Source organism: Eschscholzia californica, unplaced genomic scaffold (genome assembly GCF_041429995.1).
Source record: "Eschscholzia californica isolate CP2 unplaced genomic scaffold, dmEscCali1.0.p SCAF_2, whole genome shotgun sequence".
Taxonomy (NCBI): domain Eukaryota; kingdom Viridiplantae; phylum Streptophyta; class Magnoliopsida; order Ranunculales; family Papaveraceae; genus Eschscholzia; species Eschscholzia californica.
The window spans coordinates 42,959,230-42,979,579 of record NW_028238309.1 but is presented as its reverse complement, the minus strand read 5'-3'; the positions used below and the strand labels follow the sequence as shown (position 1 = coordinate 42,979,579).

General features: G+C 36.2%; 1 protein-coding gene and 3 long non-coding RNA genes across 7 annotated transcripts; 2 read left to right on the top strand and 2 right to left on the bottom strand.

Annotated features, from left to right (window-relative positions):
- Nucleotides 1-2,143: 2,143 nt before the first annotated feature.
- Nucleotides 2,144-9,636, bottom strand: LOC147558107 (uncharacterized). Of its 3 annotated transcripts, none has more exons than XR_015234262.1 (10): nt 9,498-9,636; nt 9,335-9,408; nt 8,980-9,017; nt 8,711-8,792; nt 7,251-7,392; nt 6,949-7,042; nt 4,492-5,412; nt 4,053-4,395; nt 3,396-3,486; nt 2,144-3,318 (listed from the first exon to the last, which is right to left on the bottom strand). It is a non-coding gene; the product is annotated as an uncharacterized LOC147558107 (long non-coding RNA). The 3 variants fall into 3 exon arrangements; XR_015234264.1 differs by lacking the exon at nt 9,498-9,636 and adding an exon at nt 9,093-9,173 and having other exon boundaries at nt 9,335-9,404; XR_015234263.1 differs by lacking the exons at nt 9,335-9,408; nt 9,498-9,636 and adding an exon at nt 9,093-9,215.
- On the top strand, nt 3,365-5,892 carry LOC147558108 (uncharacterized). The gene is made up of 3 exons (XR_015234268.1): nt 3,365-3,488; nt 4,248-4,758; nt 4,846-5,892. It is a non-coding gene; the product is annotated as an uncharacterized LOC147558108 (long non-coding RNA).
- On the top strand, nt 6,765-16,273 carry LOC147558105 (protein ROS1A-like). 2 transcript variants are annotated; one of them, XM_086659651.1, is made up of 20 exons: nt 6,765-7,474; nt 7,584-7,754; nt 8,191-8,358; nt 8,691-10,646; nt 10,753-11,118; nt 11,693-11,783; nt 11,861-13,067; nt 13,190-13,269; nt 13,364-13,448; nt 13,571-13,662; nt 13,743-13,811; nt 13,956-13,992; nt 14,290-14,372; nt 14,614-15,048; nt 15,203-15,239; nt 15,319-15,516; nt 15,624-15,689; nt 15,769-15,883; nt 15,971-16,009; nt 16,109-16,273. In XM_086659651.1, the coding sequence occupies exons 1-20, from the start codon at nt 6,991-6,993 to the stop codon at nt 16,225-16,227; spliced, it is 5,898 nt and encodes a 1,965-aa protein (XP_086515777.1). In that variant the 5' UTR covers nt 6,765-6,990; the 3' UTR covers nt 16,228-16,273. The 2 variants fall into 2 exon arrangements, with proteins under 2 accessions (XP_086515777.1, XP_086515776.1); XM_086659650.1 differs by having other exon boundaries at nt 6,834-7,474; nt 10,744-11,118.
- On the bottom strand, nt 10,524-15,892 carry LOC147558106 (uncharacterized). The gene is made up of 5 exons (XR_015234265.1): nt 15,767-15,892; nt 14,631-15,670; nt 13,548-13,787; nt 11,691-12,506; nt 10,524-11,108 (listed from the first exon to the last, which is right to left on the bottom strand). It is a non-coding gene; the product is annotated as an uncharacterized LOC147558106 (long non-coding RNA).
- Nucleotides 16,274-20,350: the final 4,077 nt, after the last annotated feature.

Below are 20,350 nucleotides of genomic sequence, written 5' to 3'. Positions count from 1 at the left end.
CCATGTCAAAAATTCATTATATATGACACAAAGTTGTCCTTGTGTCCCTGTTTTATGTGGAAGCTAGAGTCTTAAGGTATTATGCATCTTTAGATTGAAAAAGCCATAAGCAACTATAGTATTATAGGAGGTAACATCGGTTAAACCTCGGTTAGTCCTTGTTTCGCCTATAGGCTATTATAATAGCTAAAAGTTTATTGCATTTCTTTGAATTGTAAATCTAATAGTTATTTGTTAGCATTTTTTCGAATCGTGAATGTTATATTTCATCGAAAATGTGACTATATTGTTCTAGATTTTATTAAAGTGTCATTGCTTTTCATTGATTTATAATTACATTTTATATCTCGTTTACAGGAAAAGTTGGAGAAGTCAATCTGGACCATTGGGAGGAGGGAAAAAGATGCACTCCTCCCTTATTATATAGATAATGTTCAACTCTTAGATTTATAGACATGGGATAGTTTCGACGAGTTTCATATTTTCGTTCAATTTGACGGACGTACAACTGTGGAGGGCTAACTTTATGCACGAAGAATTTTTAATGAATGAACAGATTATTGATTTATCTTATTGTATATGCATTTTAGTTATATTTATATAGAGTATGACTACTCAGACAGCCTGATCAAACCCCCAATTGAACCGCCCAAGAGAGAAACCCATGTTTCTCTCCCCACGTGTCTCCACGTGACATGCACGTGAGAGGAGAGAGAAACATGGATCTCTCCCTTGGGCTGTTTAATTGGGGGTTTGATTTGGCGAGTTGAGTAGAATTATTCTGGATTACGGTTAATGAACTGTAATGGCTATTAAGGTAAGACTATTTAAAAAAAAAAACTCCAAAAAATATTGATGACTTGGACAATTAGAGTTATCTCAAGAGGACACTCTATTTCTATTTTCTAAAGTGTGTTCTTGAGATATCTCTATTCCACCCTCGACAAGTCATCTTTGAGATCTTAGTTGAGTTTTGTATTAGAGACTATATAAAAAAAACTCCAAAAATCATACGTGGTGCTCCAAGTTTCTAAGATTGAGTTTTGCACTAGAGATGCTCTTAGGGTTAGGGATTTGAAGATCCAAATAACAAGGAAACTAGTCGATCTTGTGAGTAAACTAACGTGTTATCGCTAATATGCTTGTATTCAATTCAAATAGAAGTCCTCGAATTTGTTTCTACTTCGGATTGTGTTTTGTTTTTTGCAAAGGAAACCCTAGAACACCTCAAACACTTTGTCAACTGAATGAATCTGGTATGAGCTCAGGAGTGAAATCATATTCGTTTACTGTCTGGCATAAGAACTTCGATTTCATCATTTTAATATCTTAAATTGAAGCATTTCCAAACAAACCCTCACCAAACCTGGTGAGGGTTCGAACAAGGAATCCCTTGCCAGGTCTAGTGAGGGTTCGAACAGCGAGAAAGGGAGAGAAGGTGATGGTTGTGATGTCTGGTCGGTGGTGGTTCTAGTGATTGGTGCCAGCGGTAGAGAAGTGAGAAGAGATAGAGAAGCTTTTTGTTCTACACAGTTATAATCTAGCTTAGCTGATAGCAATTTGTCTTCCAGAATTTGATGTTTTTACCTTTGTACTGGTTGGGGCTATAACCACGAGCAGTGTGTATTTTCAATTCACAAAATGAAATGTAGTACATATACAGCATATATTCATGAAATTTGTGCTAATTTTAAAATCTATTGTCCTTAAAGAGACAAAAGCATTCATCAAATTCAGGTAAAATTTGTAAAGTACATTAAAACTCAATTAAATGTGGGTTCAAATTTAAAAATAAGAAAGAAATATTGCTTCCATCTTTTAAATTGAGACAATAGAATCCACTCAGAGTGATTAGGTCTTGAATAAATTAAAGGTTTAACAAACATAAATCATTGTGGTTATTGGTTCTTTGGTAAAATATGTAATGTGGCATGTGGGCTATCTTGTGCCTGTCGCTTCCCCTGTCTTTCACATATCGACTTTGTAGATCGAGAACTGATATTGGATGGGAATTATGCTCATACGAGTACGAGAACTCAGATGCTTACCTTGGAAACGGGCAGACACATTCCGAATAAGAAAGACTCCAATCAAAGAATCCATAACAAAACCTTTCCACTTTTTGAAGCGTCTATCACCCTTATGTTAATATTTCTTTTATTATTATTTCAAAAGAAAAAAAATTCTTTCATTATGATATATCCACCATAGGTATACAATTTAAGCATCTGAACTCAGTTTTGAAAATTCCAGACTTGGTTAAGATATTTATTATTATTTCAAAACAAAACCTTTCCACTTATTGAAAACTCCCCGTGCCTTTCGTAGCATTAATAGTTGTCTCCATTGAGACCTTATCAGAAGAATGTACTTGCTCTTTCTGATTTGGTCGGGAGACCTTACATACCATCTGTATTTTCCTATCCTCCAAAGATATTCTCATTTCCCTATTTGAGATCTCTAGGGATTTTTCCAAAGTTGACTGCATCCTACTACCCTTTTGAGCTTGTGCCCGGACAAGGTTTCTAGTGTTTTTTTACTGAAATATCTTGATTTTGGAAGGTCTCCTCCCTAGATCTTTGAAGTTCGTTGAAGGAACCTTGGTGTGTTTGAAACCGAGCTTCTTGTTGTTCACTTATTAGTGGGTGCTTTAACTGTTTTCCGGATGGCAGGTATGCATTATCCATAGACGCCGTTGCCGTGTTCGTTGATGATGCCTGTTGAGGTTTTATAGTTTCAGCTGTTGGGATAACCCTACTGTCAAGTGTCTCCATCTCTTTTGTAGCTGCAAATTTGGACGCATTTAAAGGCAAATAAAACTTACTTTCTGTTTGTCTTGCTTCTGGACCCTTCACTTTCTCCACTGTATTTAGGGTTACATGCCTGAAGTAATCACTGGAAGGGGTATTGTGCAGTTGTGTATTGGAGAGATGAGAAGTAGGTTGGTATACACAAAATGAGTTTTTCCATTCATCTATTGCACCCTTGGTTATTCTCTCCTCTTGTTCTTTGGCTTCTAATGTATTATGACGAGTTATGGAGTTCACATATATTGGGAAGTTTTTCCATTCATCTATTAAACCCCCTATGTTACTTCCAGATGATTTGGTGCTGTCTCCTGTCTTCTTTTCTTCTGTGTGGGCTCCACGGAGGTTATAAAATTCTAGGTCAGAAGATGCGCCCCTTTGCATCTTTCCTTGCCAGCTGATATCGTCCTCTGGCTCTTCAATAATTATCTTTTTCTGTTCTTTGTGGCCTGTGCTGCTGTTGCACGTGGACTTCAAAGGAAATCTTGCCACAATGGACATGAAGGCAGAGCTGTAAGAAGAACAAGTCTATGAGATAGATATTAGATGGAAATTATGTTCGTACAAGTATAAGAACTCAATGTTTACCTTGAGAGATGGTCAGACACATTCTGAGTTTGACAAACTCCAACCACTGAATCCACAACAAATCCTTTTCACTGTGTGAAGCATTTATCCCCTGTAAGTTCTTTCATTTGTTATGATATATTCAATAAAAATATACAATTTAAGCATCTAAAACTCGACTCACTTTGTAAATTCACCTCTCAAACTGGTGAATTTACTCATTTTCCATTATAAAGCAGTGATATGCAATTTAAAAGTAGTAGAACTTTTGTCTATTTCTTTTGGTTTCTGCTGTTTCACATTTAAGCCTATATGTTGGAGGGTGTTCTATGTATTCTTTGTAGATCAGAGCTTATCTTCCTCATTAGCATTTTTTCCTCTGTAGTCTGTACCCGATGTGTAGTAGAAATGGTTTCGAGACCTTCATTAGGTGGTAGAATCTGTACGATGTTATCCCATAATTATCTAGTGCAATGACCATGGCAGTTAATATTAACATGTCGTAGATCATTCACTAGAATATGCATCATATCATAATATTAGAGCGTTTACTTGAAGACGATCAAATATACTGACTTATTCAATTAGATTGTATATTGAAACCTTTAATTGACTAGAACATAGTTGAGTCATAATTTGAAGACTTTATTTAGCAGATATATAGCACGGATTTGATACCTTGTATAAGATTCACGAGAGCAATGGAGGTTCTGCTCTTCCACGAAAAACTTTTCGTTCTTTTCGCCACCACTTACCTTTATCCCTATCAATTCCTTCAACATCATCACTTGTTTCATTTCCCATCAGAAGTTTCCATACCCTGTGTTTCTGGGTCCAAATCAACTCTGACCCTTAACTGCCTATTCTTGACAGGATCAACTGCTTCTTATAAGAAAACATTTCGCCTGGCTTAACAAATGGAACCCACCATTGATGCTTTGATGACCTTGTTTCTGCATGCTCCCTTCAGTGCAAACGTTAAATTTCCATTGTCGTCTTAATAAACCTGCAACTGGACTACCTAAGAAGCTGTACTGTAAGTGTATGAACGGGTTGATTAATAAAACAATTGATCATCATGAAAATGCAAAAAGTATCTTTTCACAAAATGGGTTACCTCTTGACTTCACACTGGCTTGAGGATAATCGTACACAAAGCTCTCACATTTGTTCAAGTTATCGTTTGTTTTTCTGAGGCTCGAGACTGAATTCTCAGGATCAATTTTCTTGGTGTTTCGCCATATTCTTGTCTTAGTTAAATGGCTATCTCCAGGTAGGTCTTTTATGCAGTCTTGAGACATGATGAAATTCTTAACTTGGAGCTTATCACCAGCTATAGGTGGCATTTTGAGAGAAGTTTTCGGCATATAATTGCAATCAACAGGTGAAGTTAACTCGCATATGTTGTTAGATCCATTTGACCTGCTTCTAACTGTCATAATTGTCTGACCGAAGTTCATTGTCGTTTCAGAATATTGAAGCACGTTCCTGCAAAGGGTTACCCAACTTGGTTTTTGGTTTTGTGAAATCAGTCCTGCCCAATTACTTGGCTCTTGGCAATTATGTTGATTTCCAACATCTTGTTGTAGCCCATTCGGAACAGATATCACCCCTCCGCTCTGATGGTTTGTCGTAATCATACTGTCCAATTGGAGAACCAACCCTCTGTTTCTGGCTTGTGGTGCGAACTGTTTTTCTCTGTAAATATTATCTTTCGGCAAAACTGCTTCTCTTGCACCAAGAAACGACTCAACTGAAGAAGGTATGCCAGAATTGACTGTAGTGTGGTATCTCTGTTCTCATTTTCTCGTTAGCTTGGGGGGAGTGTGCCTCAACATTGCTACTACTTCGCTAACGAATTCATTTGAAATTTGTTATCCACCTTGGCAAAGTTTTTAGACTTGATCAATCGATGATATCTAACCATTCAACCACAAAGTGACTTGTTCCGACCTAATCACAGGTGAAGATAGTTAGGTGCCCAAGACTTGAGAACATGAAGAACAGGGAGGTTATGAAAATCATCTGGTGAGACAACCTGAAATATAAAACATGACAAGATTCTTAGGTATCAGATCTCTTCTATTAATTCAAGCAGTGACAAATGGAAATAGAACAAAAGGCAAGAGAATAGACAATTTTCGTTTCTTCTGGAACACCAAATAAGTGACCAGATACCACTAATTCAAAATTCATCAAAGTGAAGTGAGACAATCAATAAGCTCCCGGGCAGAATCCTTAGCTTTTGCTTTGTTGCAGCTAAGTTTTTGGAGATGTGTAAGATTCTGCAGTGTCGTCCCTATCACAATGTTACTGGGAATGATATTAAATTCTCAAGTCTAATAATCAAAAGTTTAGAAATATCAGGTAGGGACATTTCCAAACATGTTATAGAATCGATCACGGGCAATAATTATTTGTAATCTTCTTAAAGAAAAAAGACAATGGGAGCATCCTTGAAGTTGAGGCACCCTTTAATGAATGATATATTAAGTAATAAAGTAATATCATTGTCAGAGAGATTGAGGTACCTTAAGTGTTGCTCATCGAATCAAGAAATTTGCTTACATGCTAAGTAATAACGTAATGATTTATCAAATAATAACGTAATGATTTATCAAATAATAACGTAATGATTTATCAAATAATAACGTAATGATTTATCAAATAATAACGTAATGATTTATCAAATAATAACGTAATGATTTATCAAATAATAACGTAATGATTTATCAATAATAACGTAATATTATAGAATTTTATTAGGATTTTTTGTTGTTTATATTGAGTTACTAACAAAGCCCTTGGAAAATTTCCTTCGTTGTGAATTTGGCAGAAATTTATTAAATTTGAATATTTTCTAATTAATTCAGATTTCTAGTATCATTACCTAACCCAAAGTTTGTTCTTTCTTGTTCACAGTAATGTAAACATTTTTTGCAGTTACTCATAGTCTAAGGGGTAAAGTTCCATTACTAAATCCCATTGTGCTTAGTGCTCACTATCTTTGAAGTTGATTTGATTTTCTTCTCTTTTTCTTCTTAATTTCTAGTCCAGCCCTCTCTTTTTCGGTAATATCTGTTTAGTAAATTCCGAGATCGTGGGATATTATGAACGATATCGTGCTTTTATGGTGAATCACTAAGAGCACCTGAGGACAACTTTTTTATTTTCCGAATTTGGCAAAATATTATTAGATTTCAATATTTTTCTAATTATTTCAAATTTCTAGTATCATTTAACCTAAAAGTCTATATCCTTCTTGTTCGCCAACAAGTGGAAACAGCTTTTTCGTGTTTTCAGAAGATCTGACAATTAAATTGGTCTATTAAAGGTGAATTTGAGTACGTTTTTCTCTTTATGTATAATCCTGATTCTGTTTGAAACTTTAGCCAGAAAAGACAGCAGAGAACATGGTTTCTGTTTTTACCCTTATCAGCTGGTTTTGATTTCGATTTCGATTTCAATTCGAAAGTCGAAACACTTCAGAGGGTTCAAGCAATTGGATTTCATGTTAGAAAAGAATTACAAGAGAAGCTAATTTGATAAGGAAGAGGATAGACAGGATTCTTACATATAGCCAGGACGAGGAAAGATGGATTTCAATCGGTAAATTATGATGAAGGAAAAATGGACTAGGTTTCAGAGTTCTCGGTTCCCAGGTACACCTGCAAGACCAATCCCAATTAACCCACAAGCAGTGATTCCGGTCTCTAATGGAAGTCAATCAGATCGAAGAAATACGGTTGACTCGGTCAAGTTCTCAGACGAGTTCTTCCAAGATATTCCTCAAATTACTAATACTTTAAAGGAAGAAACGAACTCATGTTTCAGTTCAATGAGTTGTGTGGATCAAAACAGAGGAGTCATAAATACCTGGGATAATATCGGTTTTGTCAAACCCTTAAATCTTAGTGAAAGATCACCCATTGCTGAAGCAAAACTAACTCAGAAAGGAAATAATAATGCAGCAACTAGTCCAAGAATTCCAATTTCAAATCCCCAAATTGATGGTGACCTGCAAAGATTAGATTCAAAAATCAAAAACCAAAATTTTTCGAGCAATAGTAACTATTCACATCATGTACCCCAGGCTCGGAGTAAGTTATGAAGCTTTATTTTCCTCCTTTGAATGTTTAAGAACTCTTGTATTATAGATTTTTAAATATTTAAGTTTGGAATCTTTAGATGATATTTTGATTTATGCAGTGATCCAACATACGGGAACTAGTAAAGTAGCAAGTAACCGAAGCACTCTTATCTCAAATTCCCAGATTAATAGTAGCTTCCAAAGATCATATCTGCCACAGACGAACCAAATTTTTTCAAGCTATGGGACTTCGCTGAATAATAGCAATTACACGCATCATATACCTCAGCGTAAGTGACTGGTAGTGTTGGTTTTTTTCTCATTATTTAAATTTGGCCGACTATCTGGATCTGAAGTGTCTTTAGCCAGGGGCACACTAATCATTTCAAATTAGTTTAGATATAAACTCATGAGTCAAACTTATGTTATGTCTGAGTCTGAGTCTGAGTCTGACTCTTCAGTCAGACTGACTTTTAAGTCAGCTAACTCTTAAGTCTGTCTGACTCTTAATTCAAAAAAAATATTATGTCTGACCCAAAAGCACACAAATCAGCTGGAATCAATGTTCAGACAAGTTAGACAAAAACAAACACTCTGAAATCTGAGTCAGAACAATTCATATTTGACTTCATTAGGTTATTCAATATTTACGTTTAGATGCACGATTTTTTGATAACCAAATTCAGAACTTCCATTGTCCCTAATATAAGAGCTTTTGAATTGTAGCTTCGATTCCACAAAGAGGGACTAGTAATGTAGGAAGTAGTCGAAGCACTGTCGTCCCAAATTTCAATAGTGGCTTTCAAGAATCATATCTACCTGGAACAAACCAAAGCTTTTCGAGCAGTGAAAATTTGCTGAATAATAGCAACTACTTGCATCTTATTCCTCACGGTAAGTGAATACTAGCGTTTTTGTTTTTGATTGTTTGAACCTGACTCGTCCACTTCTGACTTGTTTGAACATGGACTTGTCTGAAACCTATTTGTCTTAGTCATGGGCATAATAGTTAAGTTATTTCAGACAATGGGCTCATAAGTCAAACTTGTTTTCTGTTCGACTCCAATGCACCCAAAATAGGCTCGAGACGGTCATACAGACGAGTCAGACACAAAAAAGGAACAGTTTCAAATCTAACTCGAGTCAAACAGATCTCAAGTCAGATTTCAGCTCTAACTATTTTGCCTTTTTTTCGAACACTAATTAGCAATACTACAATTTTACAGATGAGTTCCGTGTTCCTCACCATCCCATCTTTGACCTTTATTCTTCAGCTGGAACATTATCGGATGTAGTCTCAAATAGGAATATGTATTCTCAGTGTTCTCCTGTAACGACAACTCCGGGTAAGAGATCAGAAAATCATCATCCTCAACTCGTAAATATTCAAGTAGAAAAAAGATCAGATTTGGTAAAGAATAAACAGCTAGATTCAGTTGATAAATCAAGGGAACATGCTGCTGAAAACCCTAGCAAAGACTCGCTCGTGAAGTCCAGAGAAGACTCGTATGCTACCTTTACACCGTTTAGAGCAAATATAAATATTCAAAACCCTGAAAAGACAGAAGGACATGGCATTGAAATCAGTAAGACACCACAGCAGAAACCTAAACGAAGAAAAATCAGACCTAGAGTTGTGATAGAAGGCAAAAAGCCCAGAAATATTCCATACTCCTATGCCAAGCAGTCTAGCACAAAAGGAAATATGCCTATGAAAAGGAAGTATGTAAGAAAAAATTCCGTTTCTCCATTTGTAAATGTAGCAAGAGAGGTCGATACAGATCAGACTGCTGTAAAATCTTGCAAACGATCTTTATTCGACCTAAGCGAAGAAACAAAAGATGGAAATTTTAGCAGCAAGACAAGTTACCAGGAGGGTATGTTGCAGAGCATTGTGGACAATTCTTCCTGCATGTTAGCCTTTAACCACGGGCCTGAGTTCCTCTGCCGCGAAACATGCACGGAATCTAAGAGTGGCCTAGTGAAGAAATCAATCGTGCAGGTAGATCGAGGGCTGGAAGTAGAAAACTCACCAGCGCCTGCATTTGATCCGAATCGTTCCTTGACTCAGATTCTCGATAGGCACATCTCGTTGGCTGATAAGCCTCTTTGTATCACCCCACCACCGATAAGGGAAGAACCACCAGGAGAAAATATGAGCATCTTTACCAGTAACAAAAACATGTGGAAATCAGGGAATGGAATCTTCCAAACTAATTTAGGTGACCATAATCATGAGAATGCTGCATTATCCAGATTCTATGGTGATGTCCGATTGATGAGCCAAAATAATTCAAACTATGTGGCTGCAAATGAACAATCAAGGGGAGTAAATAGAGGATATAACCATATCATTGACAAAGCGGAAATACATTCCACGAATCTGATACGTAACAAGTGGAATACTTTGCACGCGAATCAGCTTAGGTTACGAGAAAACCAACGGCAGCAAAATAGTAGTGATGTTGAGCTACTCTCCCCAAAAGCTAACAAGAAAATGAGGACAGAGATAGACCACATTACAGTCAATTGTGGCACACCTTCTTCGGTTGAATCGTTTCTTGGTCCAAGAGAAGCAATGATGCAGAAAGAGAATAATAACAGAGAAAACCAGTTTGCACCACAAACTAGAAACAGACGGTTGGTTCCTCAATTGGATAATATCATTACGGCAAACCATCAGAATGGAGGGTTGATTTCTGTTCCAAATGTGCGACGACAAGCTATTGCAAATCAATACAATTGCCAAGAGCAAACTACTTGGGCAGGACTGTTTTCACAAAACCAAAAACCAAGTTGGGTCACCCTTGGCAGGAATGTGCTTCATTCTGAAATTGCAATGGGCTTTGGACAGACAGATATGATAGTCAAAAACAGGTCAAATGGACCTAACAACATATGTGAGTTAACCTCACCGGTTGATTGCAATAATGTGCCGAAAACTCCTCTGAAAATGCCACCTATAGCTGGTGATAAGTTCCAACTTAAGAGTTTCAGCATGTCTCAAGGCTGCATAAAAGACCTACCTGGAGATAGCCATTTAACTAAGACAAGAATATGGCGAAATACCAAGAAAATTGATCATGAGAATTCAGTCTCGAGCCCAACAAAAACCAACGATAACCTGAACAAAAGTGAGAGCTTTGTGTATGATTATCCTCAAGCCAGTGAGAAATCAAGAGGTGACCCCTTTCATAAAAAGCTACTTCTTGCATTTTCATGATTATCACTTGTTTTCTTAATCAACCCCTACATAAACTAACAGTAACAGCTCCTTAGGGAATTCAGTTGCAGGTTCATTAGGACGACAATGGAAATTTAATGTTCCCGTAGATGGGAGCATGCAGAAACAAGGTAATCTAACTATCAATGGTGGGAGGAAAACGTCGCTTGTATCAGACCAAAATGTGTTGGTTCCATTTGGCGAAATGGTTCCTTATGAGAAGCAGTTTCATCATGTCAAGAATTGGCAGTTGAGGGCTAGAGTTGATCTGGACCCAGAAACAGAGAGAGTATGGAAAGTTCTGATGGGAAATGAAACAAGTAATGATGCTGAAGAAATTGATAGGGATAAAGAAAAGTGGTGGGAAGCAGAGCGAAAAGTTTTTCGCGGAAGAGCAGACTCCTTCATTGCGCGCATGCATCTAGTACAAGGTACAAAATCAATGTTATATATTTACATTACAATATCTTGAAATAATATGATCTTAACTGTGTTCAATTCAATAAAGGGTTTAATATATAATCTAATTGAAGATGCCTCATGCCGGTATATTTCTTCATCTTCAAGTGAATGCTCTAATATTATGATATAATGCATATTCTAGTGAATGATCTACTCCAAGGTACAATTAATACCTAAATAGCGAAGAAGGTCCCCGAACCAACTGTATCATACATCAGGTATAGAGAAAAAAATACAAATGAGTAAGATGAGAACTGATCTACAAACAATACAAATAACACATTCGAAAAAAGAGGCTTAATTGTGAAACCGCAGAAACCAAATGAAAACAGACTGCAAATTCTACTACTTTTAAATTGCATATTACTGCTTTACAATAGCAAATGACTAACATCACCAGTTTCAGAGCTTAGTTACATAGAGAAACTCATATAAATACAAACTTAAGTCCTAACCAAGTCTAAAATTTCAAAACGAGTTTAGATGATTAAATTGTATATTTTTAGTGCATATATATCATATAAAAGAAAGAATAACTTACAGGGGATAGATGCTTCACACGGTGGAAAGGATCTGTTGTGGATTCAGTGGTTGGAGTTTTTCTAACTCAGAATGTGTCTGACCATCTCTCAAGGTAAACATTGAGTTCTTATACTTGTACGAACATAATTTCCATCTAATATCTATCTCATAGACTTGTTCTTCTTACAGCTCTGCCTTCATGTCCATTGTGGCAAGATTTCCTTTGAAATCCACGTGCAACAGCAGCACAGACCACAAAGAACAGAAAAAGATAATTATTGAAGAGCCAGAGGACGATATCAGCTGGCAAGGAAAGATGCAAAGGGGCGCAGCTTCTGACCTAGAATTTTTTAACCTCCGTGGAGCCCACACAGAAGAAAAGAAGACAGGACACAGCACCAAATCATCTGGAAGTAACATAGTGGGTTCAATAGATGAATGGAAAAACTTCCCAATATGTGTGAACTCCATAACTGGTCATAATCCATTAGAAGCCAAAGAACAAGAGGAGAGAATAACCAAGGGTGCAATAGATGAATGGAAAAACTCATTTTGTGTATACCAGCCTACTTCTCATCTCTCCAATACACAACTGCTCAATACCCCTTCCAGTGATTACTTCAGGCATGTAACCCTAAATACAGTGGAGAAAGTGAAGAGTCCAGAAGCAAGACAAACAGAAAGTAGGTTTTATTTGCCTTCAAATGCGTCCAAATTTGCAGCTACAAAAGAGATGGAGACACTTGACAGTAGGGTTATCCCAACAGCTGAAACTATAAAACCTCAACAGGCATCATCAACGAACACTGCAACGACGTCTATGGATAATGCATACCTGCCATCCAGAAAACAGTTAAAGCACCCACTGATAAGTGAACAACAAGAAGCTCGGTTTCAAACACACCAAGGTTCCTTCAACGAACTTCAAAGATCTAGGGAGGAGACCTTTCAACATCAAGATATTTCAGTAAAAAACACTAGAAACCTTGTCTTGGCACAAGCTCAAAGGAGTAGTAGGATGCAGTCAACTTTGGAAAAATCCCTAGAGATCTCAAATAGGGAAATGAGAATATCTTTGGAGGATACGAAAATACAGATGGTATGTAAGGTCGCCCGACCAAATCAGAAAGAGCAAGTACATTCTTCTGATAAGGTCTCTATGGAGACAACTATTAATGCTATGAAAGGCACGGGAAGGGCCAACAAAGAGAAAAAGAAGGAATTTGACTGGGATAGCTTGAGAAGGGATGTATATCAGAAAGGCTTCAAAAAAGAAAGAACCGACAATACAGTAGACTCAGTAGATTGGGAAGAACTAAGATCTACAGACGTTAGTGAGCTTGCTAAGGCAATACAAGAACGAGGAATGAATCATATGCTTGCCGGAAGAATCAAGGTACACAAATGGATCTTTAATCACCTACCACTAGAAAAAAATTTCATTGGTTATCTAATCAATAAACAACCCTTATGTATGCAACTCCCTTAATTAAAAGCAATTGTAATTGGTTTTTACAGGATTTTCTCAACAGACTTGTAAGAGACCATGGAAGTATTGATCTTGAGTGGTTAAGAGATGTTCCCCCTGATAAAGCAAAGTAAGTCATCAAGTTTCTACTATTATTCATAAGCACGAGTTCAAGATTCAGGTATAATTTTTCCTATGCATCCAATTACCTTTGTTATTTGCAGGGAGTACTTGTTAAGCATCAACGGCTTAGGATTAAAAAGTGTTGAGTGTATTCGACTATTGACACTTCATCACATTGCTTTCCCAGTAAGATCTAAATTGGAAAATTATTTCTTTTTTTGAAATTTTAATTGGAAATTATTAGAAACAGACATGCCTAGTGAGAATGAAACTAACATACACCACCTTTACGTTTGAAACTTCAATAGGTTGACACGAATGTTGCACGCATCGCTGTGCGACTAGGATGGGTTCCACTCCAACCATTGCCTGGATCCCTTCAGCTTCACCTTTTAGAAGAGTGAGTATTTGATATGGAAATCCAAGAACACAAAATAGTTTCCTCCTCTGGAGCATGCTAATCGTGTTATGCCTACATAGGTACCCATTGCTGGACGCTGTACAGAAATATCTTTGGCCAAGGCTCTGCAAATTTGATTGGCTGAAGTTGTAAGCCCTGACTACCTTTTAGATTTACTCATATTAACTGCAAACTGAATTTGATTGTGAATATATTTGAAAAAGTAGGGAAAATATTCAGTTTTTATCTTAATTAAATACATTCTTATATTGATTGTCATCATACACCCACAGATATGAGCTGCATTATCAGATGATCACATGTGGAAAGGTATGTATTGCACCTACTAATAGAAATTTAAAACAGGTCAGTCCGCGTCGGCCCGTTCTGAGTCGTGGCGGGTCAGACCCGCCACTCCTTTTTTTTTTTACTAACGTGTCGGGCGGGTTAAACATTGAGCCGTGCTAAACATTGAGTACACAAGTTAACTATGCCTGTGCGAGGCGTGTTTGTGCTAACACGACGCGATTGACACCACTACTCACTAAGACTGGATTGGTGTCTCCCAAGCATGACTGCTCACAAATATTGTTTGAATTAATTTAGCATTTTTGGGGATCCCTGCAGGTCTTTTGTACGAAGAATAGGCCAAATTGCAATTCATGTCCAATGAGAGCAGAATGTAAACACTTCGCAAGTGCATTTGCAAGGTCTATCTCTTATCCGTCATTTTAACTAATTACAACTAGCATTCATCTGCTGGATATATGCCTTTACTTCTTTAACACATCGAGGCATATGCCTCAAGGCAACACCTCGTTTTTCCGGCACATCTTGAGGCGGAAAAACGATATTTTAAATGTTCCACGTAGTTAATATTACGCATGGTCAAATTTGAGAGTACAAATAACATACTTATATGAGCTGACATATTCTGATTTGTGGATATAGTGCAAGGCTAGCATTACCTGGGGCAGAAGAAGGCATTGTGACTTCAGTTCCAGTTGCAGCAAACCAAAATTCAGCCACAGGTGTCAACCAAATGCTGACTCCTCTACTAGAAGCAAATCTGTTAGTAGACACGGGATTCAGAAGGAATGACTGTGAACCTATCATTGAAGAACCAGCGTCACCTGAAAATGAATTTGAAAGAGCACCAGAGAGTGATATAGAGGACGCATGCTCTGAATGCCCTAATGAAATTCCTTTCATTGACCTCAACAATGAAGAGTTCACATTGAATTTGCAGAGTTATGTGCAGGATAACAAGATAGATCTCCAAAAGGTTGATATCTCCAATGCTTTAGTTGCATTACATCCACAAGCTGCTTCTATCAAAATACGTAAGCTAAAGACTGTGAACCGGCTTCGAACAGAACACCATGTGTAAGCATAAAACTAAATCCTAACTTCACATTTCTAGAGCTTAAAGTTTATTATATCAGGAACGCAGAAACTAGCTGCTCGAGCAACTTTCTACTTCTGAAATCCAGATAATAGATTAGAATCTGTGCTAATAACTTTCTCGCCCTGACTGCAGCTATGAACTTCCGGATTCACACCCTTTACTGAAAGGGGTTAGTTATTCTCTCAAACATTATTAGTCTGAAAATATATTTCCCATATTTGTAGACACTTAAACGTTGTTTACTACAGATGCCAACAAGAGAACCTGATGATCCCTGTTCATACCTTCTTGCGATATGGACACCAGGTGAAACAGCAGAATCGACTCAACCACCTGAAAAAACTTGTGGTTCTCAAGTAGTAGGAAACATGTGCAATGAGATTACATGCTTATCTTGCAACAACGTACGTGCAGCAAACTCCCAAATGGTCAAAGGAACACTTTTGGTGAGGATTAACCGAATAATTGTTCATTGCATACCGCTTAGATATTCTATTGTAATACCACTATTACATGTTGATTAATAATTTGGCATTACCAACACGATGAGCAGATACCTTGCAGAACGGCAACGAGAGGGCGTTTTCCATTGAATGGCACCTATTTTCAAGTGAACGAGGTAAATTAATTAGTAGTTCAGTACTCTACTTTTTTCATGCATCCAGGAGTCCTAAACTGAAAAGGTAATTCTCTTACAGGTGTTTGCTGACCATGAATCAAGTCGTACACCAATAGATGTCCCGAGGGCCTGGATATGGAACCTACCAAGACGAACTGTTCTTATCGGAACGGCTATAGCAACAATATTTAAAGGTATACAGGATAATAGTCGTGAAGAGGGTTGATTAAAGACCATGTAGATAAAACAGAACCACTGATGTGAAACCTTTTTTTTTCTAGGTCAAACAGCGCAGGAAATACAAAGCTGCTTCTGGAAAGGTTTGAAACTGAATTTCAATCATTTTGATCTTAACTTGCTAATATAATAGTCTGGAAACAATCGACAAAGAAAAACTGGTATTGAAATTGTTTTGGCAGGTTATGTTTGTGTTAGGGGGTTCGACCAGAAAGAGCGTGCACCTCGTCCTCTTGTGAAGTGGTTACATATTCCAGGTAGCAAGTTGGCTAAGATTAAGACAACTAGAAGCAAAGACTAGATCTTGATGAGGAGATGAAAGACAAGAGAAAGCCGTAACGTGGATCTGTTAAAAACATCAGAAACAAGGCATTCAATAGTGCGTCCGATAACAAGAAAAGCATGCATCAAACGCTAAATTTACATCATGATGATTATTTGATTACATGCTCAATATCGAGCGATTCTGCTATAAATTAAGGTTGACTAAAAAAAAAGGAAAAAAATTTATATACTTTATAGATATACTTTCATCAGATGGAAGATATTGTTATTTGATCTCGTTTAGTTTATCCATCTAAAACTTGTCAAGTATCGTGTTCAAATAGTCAAATGCTACCCGCAATAACTTAGTTTTTTTTTCGCCTTTAACCTAACAAAGAAAACTAAATAGCTGCTACGTGCTGCTATCTGGATTCATAAAGTTGTGTTTCCAATTTGAGTTTCCACGAAAAATATCAGCTTGTTGCTGAGAACCTTTTTCCCCAATAAAATATTGCCCTACCCAAGATTATGATCAGAAAAATATGAATTAGTGAGTGAAGAAAAAGCTTTCAACAAAAAAAAGAGTGAAGAAAAAGCAGAAACATAATCTTGGGTAGACCAATACATACTGGGAAATTCGACATATCTAACTTAATAGAAATCAGAAAAATATGAATTAGTGAGTGAAATAAGATCAAAATTCGACATATCTAACTAAAAATATATAATTGCCCTACCCAAGACCAAAATTAGTGAGTGAAATAAGATCAAAATTCGACATATCTAACTTAAATCTCAGGATTATTAGTGTTATTTACTAAAACTATCAGAATTAAATTAGCAGATTAAATATAAGGGAAAGTGAAGATTCATACCAAAATAACAAAAGTATTCAAATCTAGCAATCAAATTTAGGGTTTAAGATGCCGCCAAAATATTTCATTAGGTTGAAGACGGTAGTTTTAGAGAGAGGAGAGAACTAGAGAGTCTATTCATCATCGAGGTCTGGATCAGAACATCAGTTTGTAAGAGAACTGAGATTATTGGCCTCACCGATTAGGAGCAAGAAAGAAGATCGGTTTATGCCGTTTTCTTCCCTATCAATCAATAGAAAATTGAGTTTATGGTTTAATTCAAAAGAATGAGACAATTTGAGTAAAAGGTATTCAACAGTAATTTTGGTATCCGATTAAAAACCATACTATCGACTACTTTCAAGTGGCAACCACGAACCACCTTTAACAAAAGAAAATATGAACATGTACCAAATATCCTAAACTACATTTCTTTTAGGACAACAAAATCTCTTTATAAATACTAAAGTATGCGATGAATAAAATGTATTTCTTCGCAATATTATCCATTCATACCGGATTAATTAATGTTTGAGATTATCTCCCAATAAGAATATACTTCCTTTAAAGTTAAGAGATTCCAAATCTCCGGTAGGATAGATTTTTCTCTCTCAAGTTAAAATTGGCACAGACTTAAATGTCCATCTCTCATTCAATTTGACGTTTATTGTTCTTTCCTCTTAACATGTGTTTTTTCTTTCTTTAGTTTGTTTCAGATGTGTTCTCTCTTCTCTTTCATTAGGACATGAGAAAATGAAAATTAGAAAAAGAATTTAGAGAGGGAACAATAAAAGATAACAGAAAGGCGGAGAACGACAAGTAAAATAAAATTTATTTTAAATAACGGACAAACTATTTAATCAGAAGAAATTTGATATTATGTCAGAAATTACCTAGAAATTTAATTAATAAGAACAAGCGATGGGATGAAAGATTTCAGACAACAATTTTGAGATGTCAGAAACTATTTATCGATTTTATATAGGTACTTGGGTATAGCCCGTGCCTCCGGCACGAATTTTTTTTTTTTTTTTTGCATTAAATCATCTTAGTTGTTGATTTCTTCGAAACTATTTGAAAAGATAAAACATTAAAGTTCGTGTCCAAATGTATTATAAACTTTTACTGAGAGAGAAACATAAAACGTATATGTATTTAGAGAGTTTATGAGGTATATAAGAAATTTAATTTCAAATTAAAAGAAAAATAAATAAGATACTTTTGTCAAAAAAGTTATTTATGTTCACAAAATTTGATTACAAAACACCCACGTAACATTGAGACTGAAACCCTATCACTAAAGGCTGGTGCACAAAAAAAACTACAACAGACAACCATCAATTTTACCCATGAAGCATAATATAGTACTACTGTAGTAGAGATTTAACCTTTAATAACCTTGACGAACGTCTCTTAACAAAAAAAGAAAAACCTTGACGAACTTTTTAACTGAACTCCAGATCTCCAAACCTCTCAAATCATGACCTTTTTCTTAGATTCACTTACCAGTCCTCTTAAATTCAACCCTTTTCTTTTAATCTCGGTCAATATTCAACCACCCGGATCAGTAACTGAAGAATCCTCCTTTCACCAAATAGATAGTAGCTAGATTGACTAATCTACCTTTGCCATTACAATCCTCCTCCATCTTCTTCATCACAGCTTTCTTCTTCTAAATCTCTCATTCACTATCTTCTTCATCAATTGTATTATTTATACTAATAATTAGTGAGCACTCTGAATAAAATGAAAAATAAAAAGATACTTCAAATGTTTCTTATCTCAGATACATATCATCGTAGTTACATGGTCTATAATTTGTAGTGATAACTTGATTGTAACTGTTGTACATGGTCATGAAAATAGCAAAAAAAACTGTAGTTGCAGGAATAATCAAGATTTTTAAATTCAAGGATGTCTCTTCTTCTTCTACTGAGGGGTTTTATATTAGAAAGATGGGAGAGAAACAACGTCTATAACTGACGCAAGACAATCTCAGTTGTTAAAATAAAATCACTGCTCAAAAGTTGGAGGGAAAAAAATGTAATGGCCGAAATTTCAAAAGCTTGAGCGAAACTTATTATATGAGAGGGAAAGCTAGAATTAAATCTTAAAAGGTGAGATTTTAATTACAATTGACCTCTATGATCAAGGGGTTCAAAGTGCTTACTAATTATTATAAATAATACATTAATGAAGAGTTCATTGTGAATTCTTCTGCTTTCCTATCAAGAAAATGGCCACTTACCAATGCAGGGTGTGCATAATGTTCTAACTTGAGAAAGGGAGATGCTAGAGAGCCCAAATTTTTTGGGCATTTTAGTGCCCAGCTGATGTGGAATCACTAAAAGACAAGGTTTTTTCAAAGTTTGACTACGGTGGGGACCGCTTTTATTTCTAAATGAGGAAATATGTCACCCTCTAAGTACCAATTTCTAAGTCACTCTATCATTTCCCATATAATACCAACTTAGACTCCATGTCTCCATGAAGAAAACGAGTCATGAGTTAGTTTAAACATATTAGGGAAAAATAAGAAGAACTACTGAACAAAATGAAATAAATCTTACATTACCTATGTAACTACTCTGTAAGTAAGCTACATGAAATAAGAACCATCAATTATATAATAAATCTTATGTGTCGGGAACCAGATTTTGTTTCTGATGCGCGCCCCAAGAAGAGATAGAGCTCTTTCAACAAAAAAAAAGATAGAGCTACTGGGTTTATCTACAAGAATTATATAAGAACCCTCGAGATTGTGAAATCCAAAGTTAACAATAAAGAGTTAACATGAAAAAAGAAATGAAAATTGCCAAAATACGAGTTGAAATATCATGCAGCCCATAGCTTAAGAAATAGATCAATTACCATTTGCTCCTAATGTTGAACTGAAAAATAAGTCATATGGATTCATATATTGTTTTACTGATCCACATTTCACTATTAACTGCGTTCATAATGAAGATCTCCACTATTAACTTTTTCTTTTTAATTTTGAACACCAAAAGACAGACCCACCCTTCCATAACCGGAGGGCCCATCTAATTCAAATCCTAAACTTCCCCTACAAACACTCCGTGGGATTATTATTGAAACCCACAACTTACCCCTACCTATGTTTATTAGATGTTTCTGTGTTTATTAGATGTTTCTTTTCCATCTGAACAAAGTGCCATCTTCTTCTTCTCCTTCTGCAGAAAGGGTGGACGGGTGCACTCATGATTTGGCCTTGTTTATTAGTGTAGGAGTAACAGAGAACCCCAATGAGGAATAATGTAGCAATTAACTGGAAATTTTATAGAT